Source organism: Triticum aestivum, chromosome 7B (genome assembly GCF_018294505.1).
Source record: "Triticum aestivum cultivar Chinese Spring chromosome 7B, IWGSC CS RefSeq v2.1, whole genome shotgun sequence".
In the NCBI taxonomy this organism is placed as follows: domain Eukaryota; kingdom Viridiplantae; phylum Streptophyta; class Magnoliopsida; order Poales; family Poaceae; genus Triticum; species Triticum aestivum.
In genome coordinates, this window is record NC_057813.1 from 724,960,902 (window position 1) to 724,975,756 (window position 14,855).

The window sequence follows — 14,855 nt, forward strand, 5'->3', positions numbered from 1 at the left end:
ACCAGGCTTTCATCTTCCTCGCCTCCCCCCTCAAACAGTTCGCCTTCATCCGCCATGGCACTCTTCAACCCCATCTGCGCCCACCTTTTAGGGCCCCCTCACCAGCGCTACCTCTCCCAGGCCACCTGCACATCGTGCCACCATGGTTACACGTGCTGCTCAGGGAAATGGCTGGCTCCAAACCATCATCATTATGAACGATGAGCTCGGTCGTCACCAGCGCGAAAGCTGCTGCAACTGGAATCGTGAGAGATGTTACGACCATTGATGTGAGATGCTCGAACTAGGCGATGGAGGAGCTGCAACCCGTGGCGGAATTTGCTACATCCAATTCCGGCGAGGGCAAGACCTACAACGATGGCGAATAAAGATTTTGCTGCAACCCACATCAGTTTTTGCTACTACCGATGTCTACATTTGCTACCACATGTGATGACATTTGCTACATCATTCATGATGATGTAACAACCCCGATGTCTACATTTGCTACCACATGTGATGACATTTGCTACAACCGGCTATGGTGAAAGCTAACACCGGACTCTTTTTGTTACAAACATTCACAGATTGGATGCGACATGCGATGGCGACGACGACGTTTGTGGCAATCATTGTCGGATTTGCTACGACCGACGTCGTTGTTTGCTACATCATTCACGGCTTAGCTGCGACATGCGATAGCGGCGGCGGCAGCAGTGTCGTTTTTGCTGCAGCCGTACCTGAATTTTGCTGCAATCGGTGAAGTGTTTGCTACATGTATGCACAACTTCCACAACGATGAGCAGCACGAGATGCTAGTAGGGGGTGCCTCAGGGCATGATCCGGCCGGCGGCTGGACGAGATGCGTGCAAGGAAAGGGGAGACGTTGCGACCTATGGTCATGCGATGCTACGACGGCATGTCTGAAGGAGACAGGGGCTGGACTGCGTGCTTCAAACTGGGGGCACATTGGTGCAGGAAAGCTGCCATGAGCGGCGTCGTGAGGAGGAGAAGCGGCGATGTGCTGCCCTCGCCGAAAGCGCACTGCCAGGGGCACAGTCAGCCGAAGGCGCTAGCCTTGACCAATAGATTGTGGACCGGCTGTAGGGAGTCATATTGGGCGGCTGCCAAGTGACCGGCCCAAATTTGGACCGGCGCGCCGGCGCCTAGCCCTAGCCTTGTGATTGGGACGGCCATCAGTGGAGTAGGCCAGATGCCACCGTGACCTACTAACATGCATGGCGCAGGAGATGGCTACCGCTCGAGGTCGTTCGAGGAGAGTAGCGTAAGGGTGTTGCTGTCGCTGCCGATCTCCCTTGTGTGCACCACGCGCGGTATTTGAGGCATAGACCTATATAATTTCTGGGACCACGCACGGTCCTAGCAAGCCATCCAGGCAAGATGCATCTATCTAGTTACTAAGCTCCCAGGAAATAAAGCTCCTTGGTGAATCGGGACTTTGTTGGACGAGTGGGTCTCGGTTGTCAGCCTAAGCAACCGATGGTCTAGTTATCTTCACTTCTTTGTTGATTGGTTCAGTGGTTTTCTATTAATTGAGCTGCAGTGGCATGATCTATAGGAAAACATACTCATCATCATATGCTGCTGTCCTTCTACCAGAGGTGAATTTTCTAAGTCATGCTTAATGTTGTCTAATATTTATTCTCTTTGTACCATCTTCAAGAAAGTCATATGGCCCAGATAAAAAATTCCTATTCACCTAGATTTAAATTTGGCGCATGCTAGGCGCCATCCGGCTGTTCTCTCGCGTGGAGCAGCCGGGTTGGTAGCCGTTCGATTATCCCAACTCTGTCCATTGGATTCTCAACCCTGTTGCTTCTTTTAGCACAAGTCGCGTTGTCAAGTAGGACCCGTCTACATGAGTGGAGCCCATCACTGCTGAATAGATCCCTCATTTTCCTTCCCCGGTGTCGAATTCGGGTATTCTACTCTGGCTCTCTTGTTGGCTGGCTCATGGCTGCCCATGACGGTACGTATCTCACGCTGCAAAGTGCCATGCTGTTGACTAAGCAAACCTTGCAACATTAGTACGTAGTATATCTGAAAAATACAAAGTTTGCTCCAATATAAGTGTATACAACATGGTCATAATCATTTTTTTGTTGCATGTCAAACAACACAATGAAAAAATATTTACAATTTTTTGAGTATATATATGCAGCAACCTAATCGTTCAGACAAAAATTATTCAAAGAATAATGGTCGCAACATATGCAAACATAATAAGTCGCCTCTGAAGCCATCCGATGCAACACGCATAGGCATGATCTCTTCCTCTGGCCTCACTCTGATGCGACCACGCCAGGCAACCGCCGAGTCTCCCTTCTTGCAGGGTTATTGCTCGCTTTCGAGTCATAGCAGCCATACCATCACCCCCGCTCACAGCACCATACCGCCTTTGTCTTCCTTGCAGAAGAAGTGTCTCTCCAACCCAACATCGATGGCTGGTTCATCGCAACGTCCTCGACACTCATTACAGCATTAATTAGAGCCACTTATGACAAAACATTGGCTTCGCCTGCCACCGACTTTTGCAGCAGGTCGCTGTAGCACTGCTCCTACCCTCATAATAGCGATTATAGCATGGTTGGCTACGTCGCAACATGCTTCGTTGTCGTGGTCGTCGAAGAATGACGAAGCGTAGCGACATGCATCATCACCTCGGCTGTTTAAGCACACATAGACGCATCGCTACGCTTGTCCATGTCATCATAGTCGTCGAAGCATTGACATATCCATTGAAGCATGCCTCGTAGTATGATCACGGCCGTCTATGCCATCGCGGCACGCCTTGTCTCTACAACGATGCATCGTGGTCATCAAAGCATTGTTGCAACCATGGAAGCACGCCACGTAGCATGGCAGCGATAGTCGACGCCGTCGCGGCACGGCTCGTCGTTGTGGCGACACATCGTGGCCGTCGAAGCATCAGCACAACCATTATATGGAAGCAAGCCTCGCATCATGGTCGCGGCAGTCGACGCCATCGTGGCACGCTTTGTCGCTATGGCGATGCGTCGTGGTCACCCAAGCATTGTGACAACCATTGAAGGGCGCCACATAGAATGGCTGCAACCGCCTATGCACGGCTGTCGCTGTGACGATGCGTCGTGGTCGTCGAAGCATCGCCGCAACCATTATATGGAAGCACACCTCGCAGCATGGTTGCGGCTAGAAACGCGGACATGCCTCGCCGTCGTTGTCGTTGACGCATCGCTGTGGGCGTTGAAGCATACGTCACAACATTGCACTGTCCGTCGACGTCGTCGGAACACGCCTTGTTGAAGCATCACCGCGGTCCTTGAAAAATGCACCCCCACAACATCCCACCCCTCCTCGCAGCATCGCCGGTGCCGTTGCAGCGTCATTGCATCATACCAACATTGGGCGCTACGGTGAGGAGCAATGTCGCAGCCATCGAACACGCCTTGTCATGGTCGTCAAAATATCCTAGCAATGGCCGAGCTTGCAGCATGGCAGCAGGCGAGCTCCGCGGGCGGCAGCTTCCGTTGGCCTCGTGTCGTTAGCTGCGAGCACGCCTCCACGTGGTTGCTAGTGGTGGAAAAAAAATGCCGTGTGATAGAATCGTAGAGAATAAGGGAACATGTGCTGCTCGGGATAAGAATCAGAAAATGTGACGCTTGCGGGGAGCCCCACATGACGCGTGTCACACATTGGAGGGGGATGCCACGGGGCTGTTTACATCTGGATGGATCGAAGGAGTTTCCTTTAAATTTGATCAAAGTTATTTCTCACCAGAGGCATAAGGATTTGCTACCTAACCTTCTCACCATTCCTAAGTATCCAGGTATAATTTTGTTCTTTGGATGGCAACGTGCTATCCACGATATGATAATGGTAAGTTAACCTGGACATTTTGCCAGGATTGATGTACACATCAGCAATTTTTGGATATTAATGTTGGTGTGGTTGTGTAAGTTCTAGAAGCATTTCTTACACCAGGATCTGAATTGTTGATGTTCAATGAGGTGGCAGAGAAGAAGAGGGAGAAAAACTGACTGATGATGGTATGGATATTTTTGGACTAACAAACATTAAATTGTACAAAAAGAAGGGAATGTTGTCATCAGGCGGCACTTAGAAAGCTAACCTCTTGAGACCTTTGATTCTGTGAGTATATGCTCCATCGTAGAGAGAAATAGAGTACTCTGAACTTTTTTGTTGAAACAATTATTGTTTTTATGAATCGGCCAATGTGGTCCAAAATGGCAAGTCAGCATTGCCCTGCATTTCTTCTACTCTAAGTTTACCTGTGCTGAAATTCACCCAATGCCAACTTTGAAACCACATATTTTGATTCTTGCAGATGAGTCGGTGGAGGATTCCATTTGAAGAATTTGATTCATGGTGCTTAGATACACTTTCTTCTAATTCATGACATGCAGGTGAGCAACAAGCAGCCTGGCTTCTGGCTTGCCAACACTGACGAGTCAACCATTAATCCAGAACTGAAGTCAGAGATTAAGTAGTCTCTAGACAATGTGTTTGTTGTGATCGTGAAAAGGTGACTAATTTTACAATGTCAACTCACTTTTTTGAAATGCAAGTATATATTATGATAGCAAAAGTAATCCATGCTAATAGAAATGATGACCGTGCAAGCATATATTAAAGTAGTTCTGATCTCACCCGAGCCATTAGTACTGTACATAACCTCAATGTAAATAACTTCAGTACCCCAGCCTGAAATTGTTGTTCGTGAGTAAATAAACATTACAGTGGATCAATGCAGTAGGAATATCTTGTAGTAATTCATGTTGTATTTTGTAAAGCTCATGGTTAATTTTTGAACCCATGCATGTTGATGTTCCATGATATCTAACAAAGCTGTACTTACGCACAGTGCATCTTTGTTCTTTTCCTTTCTCACAGCTAATTATTGAATGCATGCTATACTATATTGATGCTCAAGAGATATGCAGTATACTCAGTAAAGGCTCCTTTAATACTATCTAACATAGCTGAACTTCAGCAAATTCAAACAGTGCATCTTTGTTCTTCTGCTTTTTCTTTAGACTTAAATTTAGGTGCAAATTCAGCAACTCTTGAATAGAGCAACTTCCAGGTTGAGACAACTTGGACCACAGACGATCTCGAAAAATCCTGAAATGAGGCGGGCAACCCCACCTTTTTCTTTTATGAAAAAAAAGAGTACTCACCGTGAGAAGATCGGCGCAGCAGAGCGCGCGTACCCCTCTAGTCATATACATGCCTACTGATTAGAGTTATCATACGCACGCACACTATATCTCACCCAAATATACAACCGAATTTCCATCTCAACTAACAGGGGATAAAATAATAAGCAAAATTAACACCCGTTCATGTTTAATCTATAATATTCATGAGTACTGTACTAGACTAAAACTCCATCAAAACACAAGTAGAAAAAACTCACAGCCTTCTTCCTAAACTCGCATCCTATTTATAACAGCTAACCTAAAAGATATTGCGCCAACTAGCTAGCCATCAAGCTGATGCATTATGCAATGTAGTCCTCATCGAGAAACTCCGTCAAAGGCTGTTGCAGCGCCTTCATTACAGCCTCCCACCCAGCATGTGTTGGGTGTGTCTGGTCCCAGTAGAACGTCTTGTCGGGATTTTCGCATAGGTCGTACAGGCGCTTCCCTGAATGGCTACGCTCTCCACAGAACCCTCCCTCATCGGTACTCTCGCAGCATGGGGTCAGCTTGCCATCAAAATCCTTGGACTGATCCGATCCTCCACCTGCATGCACAAAATATATATGCATGGTTACATAATAGAATTCATACATAAGGAACCAGATTTGACTTACAACATCAATGCGCATATATGTGTATTTACCAGGGGCGTGATTGACGATGTCAGTGAAGGCTGAGTAGAGGTCCAGAATGTGAACGTCATCCCTTTCGTCAAGCATTTGCTTTAGATACTTGTTGTGGACGGACGCGCCATAATTGCCAAGAAGGTCGCATGTGGTGTAGTTGTTCGAACTAGTATGCAAAGGCGTGCAACCAATGGGATGCAAATTGTTTACTAGCACTTTTCTCACCCCAAGCATCTGAAGTTGTGCCACGTTATCTAGGATCTCAGTCGCCACGTTTCCGATGTAAGTGTCGAGCTGCATGCAGGAGAAGTAAATTAGTAAGGTGGAGATCAGTAATAATTAATTGACTTTAATTTGGATGTGCGAGTATGCTAGGTACTACTTACATCATCGAAGCTTGTGTGGAAGCCGGTCTCAATGTCGGAGTCGCTCATGTAGTCATTGCCGGAGATGGCAATGAGCGCGACGGAGTGGTGAAGCTGATGTGTTGAGATGACCCCGTCGTTGACAAGCCTCTTGAAAGTTTGTACCTGTGCGGCAAGGGTCGGCACCTTCTTGGTCTTCACCTTGAAGACACCAGCGCCCCCAAAAGCAAAGGTCATGCCAGATGAGTCAGAAGATTGATCTGATGTGAGCTCGTACGCTGGAGGGGCTTCATTGAGGCCCAACATCCTTGCTGCAAGGACAAGGCAGTAGATAGAAACGATTATTTTGGATGCATGCATCTTGATGTATATACTTGAATAACATATGAGTACATCATACCGATAAAATCTGATTGCATCCTGTAGTTGGAGAAGCGCCCGGCCAAAACAGGAGACGTAGCATAATGAGTGTTGAGATAGGAGCCGTATTGGTAGCTCCATTGACGTGATGTCTTTTCACCAATGTTGTTTGGAACATTGCCGTTGTCGACAAAGTCGTCGCCGAAGACAAACATGCTGGACCATTGGTTCTTCGACCGCTTTGAAGAAGGTGTGCCTCGGGCCTCCACACGTGCAGCTGCAACATAGATCGAGCATGTCAGTACATCGTGCGTGCATGCTGAAAGAACATGAAGAACCGGGCAAGATTGAACTTGAAGTGATCGCTAGCAACAGATATGATCTACTAAAAGGAAGACATGGCGGCACGCTAGCAACAAACATCCAAAAAGAAGACATGGCAGCAAGTAGTATGTAATCCGTGCATACCAGCAAAGACGACGACGAGGAGGAGAAGACACGCAACAGCCGGAGGAAGCTTCATGGCCGCGAAGCCTGCGGGGGCAGCCGTCCGGCGCCCGGCGAGAAAGGAGATGATGGAGAGGGAGGGAGATGGGGATGGGGATGGGATCGTGGTGTGGGCGTAGGGCTATATTTGTAGGAGGAAGAATGCACGTGTACCTTAGTGTCCTGCTCCTGTTAACTTCGATTCAAACTTCTTACCTCGGACGATCAACTTGGAGGGGAAGGCGCTGGAGCATGTCTTTCACCGACCTAATCTCGTTGACGTTCCATGCATTCCTCACGATTCTCTTAACCTCCTGACGTACTCATCCCGGTCTTCTTTTATTTGCCCATAACGAATTTTCTGCCCATTGTTCCTTCTAGATGGTCGCCCCATCGCAAAGTTCCTTTGTAGCTCAGGCTACATGGTACCTCTTATCCTCAACCCTCCAACCTTACTTTGAGATCCGTACTCTTCAACTAACTTACAACGTGAACATTTTTCTTTTTTGTTTCTCTAAAATGAAACAACATATGAACTTCAAACTTCGCTGATCGAACAACATTAGAATATCAATGTGTGAAAAAACCTTCAGATATTTTGGTCTGATATAAATATACATAATGAGATTTTGTTTGACTAAAAACATTATTTGAAGTATTTAAAATGCATGAAAAAATCTGAAAGTTTTTTCCCAGATTGTAGTTTAGAATGTATTGTTGTTCTGCAAAATTTAAAGTTTATATGTTATGTCATTTGAGAGAAACAAAAAAGACAAATGCGTCTGCACGGATTGCGATGCAGAAATGGATCACAAAGATAAGGGGTATCATGTAGTCTGAGCAACAGAAAACCACACACCCATTCTCCAACCAACATGACACCACAGGAGTGGCCCCGTCATTGTTCTTGGATAGTCCCATTTCATCGAGAATCTAAATCCCCTTAACCATGGCGGCGCCCTCCACCGTCAACTGCTCGCTAAATTGATAGTGCAGCGATGTCGGATAAGTAGTTCTTGTTGGGGCTGATCGGAGCAGCTCCTTCTTCCTCTTGCAGCTCACAAGGGACACACAGAAACACAAGTATTTTGGTGGCCGCTGCTGTTGATAAATAGGCAATTTTTTGATTAATTTAATCCTAGAAATAATCATGAACATGGTATTGACTGAATTAAGGATATGTTGATTACGATTTAAATAAGCACATACTGCGTAAACAGTAGACACATCTACACATAATGCTAGTACGGTCAACACAGAATAAATAGGAGCGATATAAGCGAGTTATATATACCCTCCGATCGACGAGGCAGAGGACGCGGCCGCGGCGGTGGCAGCATCGGCGTCCTCGGTGGCCTTCTTCTCGGCCTCGTGCTTCTCAGTGGCAAGACGGGCGGCTCGATTGACTGTGACATGGTGATGACGAAGATGTAGAGGAAGCAGTGGATCAGTGGCGAGCAGTCCCGTAGTCGCTTCCCAAAAACCTAATCGCTCATCTCCCATATAGGATCCGGAGAGGCGGGGTTTCGGAGACCTGCTCTTCCTTCAACCGTGTACACGGCAGACGGGATGGAGCCGCCGGCGGCAGCAGCAGCAATGGAATGCCTGGGTGTGACAGCTAGGATTGGTAGATGCCCCACAAATATATGTGCAACCATGTGGAGAGACGTGGGGTGAGCCCACGTCCAAGTCGGTAACAACCCATGATCTGAGACACATGTCTCAAATCATGGTCCACCTGTAAATGATTCTTCATTCCTGACCGGCAAAAATAAACGCATATGTGAGCTCGGCTCGGCTAGGCTCGTCGTGGTGGGCGGCGAAGGAGGAGGAGCGTGCGAGGGCCTCTTCTCTTCTCAAGTTCTAATAGCACGTGGAAGAGAGCCCCTTATAAGGAGGTTCAACTCCTCTCCAACTTGCAAGGTGGGACTAAACTTCCCACCACCCCTAGTGCCATATAACCCACATGGGCCCTTAGAGATTTTCAGAAATTGTTAGATGGGCCCTAGGCCCAATGTAAGATTTCAACAATCCCCCACCAGATCTCAAGGGCCCATATTGTCCTTTGTTACAAAAACTGTTTTGATATACTAGTATTTCAGTGGAGACCTGTTAAGGTTGAGCTCGACCTAGAGCAATTAGTTATGCTCCTTCACAACTGAACAATGCACTATGTCTTGAATTGTCAGTTTGGCATAAAGAAGTTTCACCACATGTCTTACTAGTACTAGACTGGTGAAGGCTGACCCCTCGGGTGGAGCATATTAGTCACACTCCTGGCCTATTCATGAGCTTGCTAGAAATTAACCCAATCTCATAGATTGTGACCAGTAGTCGGGCTCATATAGGTGTATTACTCCAAAGATCGCTCTGTAGGATAGCATCTTGCTTACATAAGATTTGGAATACATTAAGACAATAGTCATCCTACTCTGCAGTATTGAGAGTATCGCTTCTCCAATGGAGTGGGTTACTAAAGTTACTCTCCTCAGTTCACCACTGGCTCGTTTTCTTAGGTCCTACATCAAGGGATCTCCGGTCACATAGGTTGGGTTACCACTGATACGTCTCCAACGTATCCATAATTTATGAAGTATCCATCCCATGTTTACAATAATTTTATATGGTTTTGGTATGATTTGCATGGAACTAACCTGAACTGACGCTGTTTTCAGCAGAACTACTGTGGTGGTGTTTTTTGTGCAGAAATGAAAGTTCTACGGACACCACGAAACTTTTTGTGGATATTTTATGGACCAGAAGACTACCAATGGGCCAGAGTAGCACCTGGGGGTCCCCTGAGGGAGGCACAACCCACCGGGGCGCACCTGGGGCCACCTCGGTGGCCTCCCGCACCCCCTCTTCGCCTTATAAATTCTCAAATATTACAAAAACCCTCACCACTACTAGGCAAAAGCCTAGCAGCAGCGCGGGTTTTAGGCGTATTAGTAGCGCGTGATGGTGCGCTACTGGTACGGTGCTACAGCTAAAGGTTAGCAGTAGCGTGCCTTGACCCATGCTCCTGCTATATTGACTTAGTAGTAGCGCTTTCCCAGAGGCGCGCTACTGGTAATTAGTAGTAGCGCTTTTCCCTTCCCGCGCTACTACTATTATTTCATATTTTATTTCTTTTTTATTTCATGTTGTATTCATACACCTTTACACAAGTTTTCATACAACAGGAATTTAGAGATTTTTTTACATCATAATGAGTTATTACATCACGGGGTGAAAGAACCATGGACTAGTTTCAAGTGGATGTCCATCCACTTGAAACTAATCCGCGGTTCTTTCACCCAATGATATAATAAATATCATCATCATCATATCATTAACAACTTATCATCATAATACATCATTGTCATATAACACCTCCTCAAGATCATCGTTTTCATCAATGAGACATCACATAGCAAATTGGTCACTAGTCATAATCACAACTATTCCTTATCATCAACTCTAACACATTGTACCACATAATAAACATATTGTACCTCATAGGACCTACTACATTCTCTAAGGTAAAATATCAAAAAACAAGATAGCCCCTAACTCTCCATTACGGAGAATGGAGATTATCCTATCTCTTGCCTTTCGCTTAATGTTACTTCCAAGAACTTCCTTACGAATGTCCAAACATTTTTTCCATTCTTTGATTAGCATGTGTTCACCGGTTTTAGAAATCCGATATGCACAGATGAGATCCGTAGGTCGACCTGGCTGTAGGTTCAGAACTGCAAGGCGACCATTCTGATACATCAGATGAGGCACACAATCCATCGGGATTTTCTGTTGAAAAACATAGTAATAACTTTGTAGTTAGCAATGATGTACTAGTTTTAGAAGTATGCAAAAGATGCAAGGATGTCGTAATAGTAAAAAATCTTACCAGGGTATCTCCATAGAAGTTACCGTGGTTCAACACGTGCACTAGTGGCACGTATTCACCATAATTTGGAGGAGTTCGATAATAGGTATTGTAATTCTCAAGAAAAGTACAAAATACGATCAGATGATTTTTCTCCTTATAAGTTAATTCGGAGCCATCGGTGTAGTGGGTTTTGTCTACCATCTTCCACACATTCGTTGAAGAATCAAAATAAGCTGTCAATGGAAATAAGCTATCAAATATTTTGAAATAAACTATATAGATTAGTTAATAACTATGTTTGAGAAACTCACATAGCGGTAGAATCGGAAGCGTATCAACAAGGACCCAAATGTCCATATTGTCTTGCTCGATGTCAGGATCACCAAGATCCATGGTGAAAATCATACCCTCATAAAAACCATACATTTAGCAAAGTGCTTCCCAATTTTGGCAACCAAAATGGGTTACGCTCTGAGAATTGTACAGATTTACTTCAAAATCCATATCATAATGGGTCCTTAGGTGTATTTTCTTTGTTTCAAAATTTTCATGCTCTTCAAAACCCATCCTCTCCAAGACATAGCGTCTTGCATGTCATGAGATAAACTAGTCGAATTGTAAAAGATGAAAATTAGACGTTAAAATAGTTGAAGTCATGCTTAATTACGAAAAAACACTTGTCGTCGTTGCGTACCGTTTCAACATCGAATGTCTCCTCGAGCTTAATGCTGAAGCGCCGATCTTCGTCCAGCTAAAGGAAGCTGTCGCACAGACCTCGATCGTCGTGGCACCAGCTGCACTCCCCCGGGAGACTTTCGTCGTCCGAGTACGACATTTCCTACGTTCATAATTCAAAGATTAAATATATGTACTAAAAAACCTAAATTAGATCATTATTTTTCGAGGTAATCTAGCCGACTCGATATTTCCTACATATTCTAGCACAAGTCATGCCAGAATTCACGGAAAAATCCGGCATGACCTTTGTTAAAAAAGGACATATCGAGTGCCTGAAATTTGCCGGAACAGAAATTAATCAACACTCCGGTAAAACATAGGCCACTAGGAGGTGTAACCTGAACATGGTCGGCCACTTGGGCAACCACATATCCTATTTGAGCAACACAAGATATACATGGAGATTTGGCTGGTCTCACCTCGAGGTCGGAGGGGGTCGGTGACGGGGACGACGGCGGGGATGATGGAGGGGCTCCTTGATTTATGCAAAAGAAAAAACTCTATAAGTTATCACTAATACATCCTGAATAATTGCTTAAACTTAAAAAATAACAACAAATATGAATGTTCAACTAGTTCTATTAATTCAACTAGTTCTTACTAAAAATAAACTTACTATATATAGGAAGAAAAACTAGTTCTTTCTAAAAATAAAGTAGTTCCACAAGTTATTTAATTATCTTACTAAAAAATACATTAGTTCTATTAATTCAACTAGTTCAACTACTTTATTAATTTACTTACTAAACTAGTTCAACTAAAACTAAACTAGTTCAACTAGTTTATTAATTTACTTACTAATTATTTTAACCATTTACTAAAAACAGTAAAAAAAACTACATTATACAATAGTAAAAAAACATCTACTATTAACCATACTGCCCTAGTTAACTAGTACCATCACTACTACTAATTAACATCTACTACTACTAACAATCATTATCTATGAACCCTAAATTAACATCTACTACTACTAAAAAACATCTAGTACTAACTAAGGAGAGAGAAAGGGGGTGGGGGGCTTACAGAATGGGGAGAGACGGTGGAGGGGAGGTGCTCGGTGACGGAGAGGTAGGGCGGCGAGGGCGGGCTCGGGATCGTGAGGCGGCGGTGCTAGGCGGGCTCGGGCGACGGAGGTGAGGTCGAGGGCGGAGGTGAGGTCGAGGGCGGTGGGAGGAGGCCTGCCGGCGGAGGAGGGAGGAGGGGCGGCCGCAGGCGGAGGGAGGAGGGCGCGGTGGCGGACGGACAAAGGCGGCGGTGGCGACGCACGATGACGGTTATCGGCGCGGGCGAGAGTGACTGAGAGGGGGAGAGTGAGTGAGAGAGAGGGTCGGTCACACGTGTGGGGATAAGGTAGGGTTAGTAGTAGCACGTGTGCCAGAACGCGCTACAGCTAATCAGAATAGCAGTAGTGTTGTGCATGGTTGCGCGCTATTGCTAAGTTGGACTAGCAGTAGCACTTTGCAACTAAAAGCGCTACTGCTAAGTGTAAGTATGCAAAAATACGTCAATGCAAAAATACATGGGCCATCAATGATTTTTTTGTGTACAATATGAATTGTCAATATGAGTCCTCTCCGGTAGGAACCGGTGAGGACTCATATTGCGGCCACAAATTTTACACATAGAGTTCAGCGAAGACCAACTGGTTGTGATACACTACAAGAAATATGTCAACTTGTGACCACCACTATTGGTCACTGAAAGGTCACAAATTTCCATTTACGACCTTTTTGTGACCAAAAACAAAAGGTCAAAAGCTGGCCGTCATAAACTGACTATAGCGACCTTTCTTCTGGAATGGTCAAAGACGTTTACGACCAAAATATTCCTACTGTGGTGTTTTGGTCACTAATAACCTCCCCCGGGCCACGTAGGCATCCAGCGTGGCAAGCTGATGTGGCACAAGATTCAGCCCGGTCCAATTCAATTTTCTACATGGGCCTAGCCCAACAATTCGGTCTTTTTACTGTATATTTTCTCTATTAATTTTCTCTAGCTAAATGGGCCTAGCCCAACAATTTGGCCTTTTTATTTTATGGGTCATGGCCTTTTTGTACAACAGTTTTAGTTTTTTTTTATAAAATGGGTCCACTAGTCAAACAGATCCCACTTGTCAGGTTCTGATAAGTGGGTCCTAGCTATTAGGCCCAGATTCTTCATATTTCAATTTGACAATAAGAAAATAACTAGTAGTTAAATTGGCAAGGAAAAACACACAAGATACTTCAAATAACAATAGCCAGATTCAATACAAGCTCTACAAATGACACGTCCTACAAGCTGTAGCATATACAAGCTTATTTACAAGCTCTACAAATGACAAGTCCTACAAGCTGTAGCATTTACAAGTTCTACAAGTTACACGTAATACAAGCTTAGCTGATACAAGCTCTACAACTATGGGAATCAGTTACAAGCTCTACAAGTATTTTCTTCTTCTACATGTAGCTCCTTCAATAGCGATCAAATGCCGGCTCACTGGAGAGTCAGGAGTGGGCCTTCCACGGACGCCCTGTTACATGAATCAGCTGATAAAAATTAGAAAAACTGGAGACAATATATTATGAACATTCCATTCAAAAAAGGAGTAACTCAGTTGAAGTGAACACAACAGCAGTTTTTCTCATTGAAGTGAACACAGCAGCAGTTTTCTCATTGAAGTGAACACAACAGCATCAGTTTTTCTCATACAGTATGTGTCTTAATATAACTCCTAAGAAATGTTCACAACCTGAATTAACTACACTTTTTCTCATTGAAGTGAACACAGCAGCAGTTTAATCAACAACCCCATACTTTACTATAGAATGTTTCTTCTGAATGCATAGCTTAAAGGCGGGGCGGGGCTGAGAATCATCATAACAGGATATGTATATATATATATATATATATATATATGTAGAGAGAGAGAGAGAGATCACCTTAACAATAGATGGTGGGCATCCTCGCCGGATCGGAGCAGCTTGTCCCTAGCCCTCCCCACGGGATGGTACCAAACTGCACACACACCAAGCAAGAGAGCACGCATCAGATCATATGAGAAAATGAACAAAAAATAGAGAGGAGGAGAGGGGTCACCTTGGCAACAGATGAACAAACTTTGGTCATTTGGCTCTGTCCTCGCCGGATTGAAGCATCTTGTCCTTTGGCCCTGTCCACACACCAAGCAAACTGCAGAAAAAACACGCAATGAAAAACTAAA

The 14,855-nt window shown here is 44.8% G+C and overlaps 1 protein-coding gene across 1 annotated transcript; it reads right to left on the reverse strand.

Moving 5' to 3' along the window:
• Positions 1–5,320: 5,320 nt before the first annotated feature.
• LOC123160365 (GDSL esterase/lipase At5g03610-like) lies at positions 5,321–7,228 on the reverse strand. The gene is made up of 5 exons (XM_044578174.1): positions 7,024–7,228; positions 6,596–6,832; positions 6,217–6,506; positions 5,848–6,124; positions 5,321–5,748 (listed from the first exon to the last, which is right to left on the reverse strand). Exons 1-5 carry the CDS (start codon positions 7,076–7,078, stop codon positions 5,504–5,506), a joined length of 1,104 nt encoding a protein of 367 aa, XP_044434109.1. The 5' UTR covers positions 7,079–7,228; the 3' UTR covers positions 5,321–5,503.
• Positions 7,229–14,855: the final 7,627 nt, after the last annotated feature.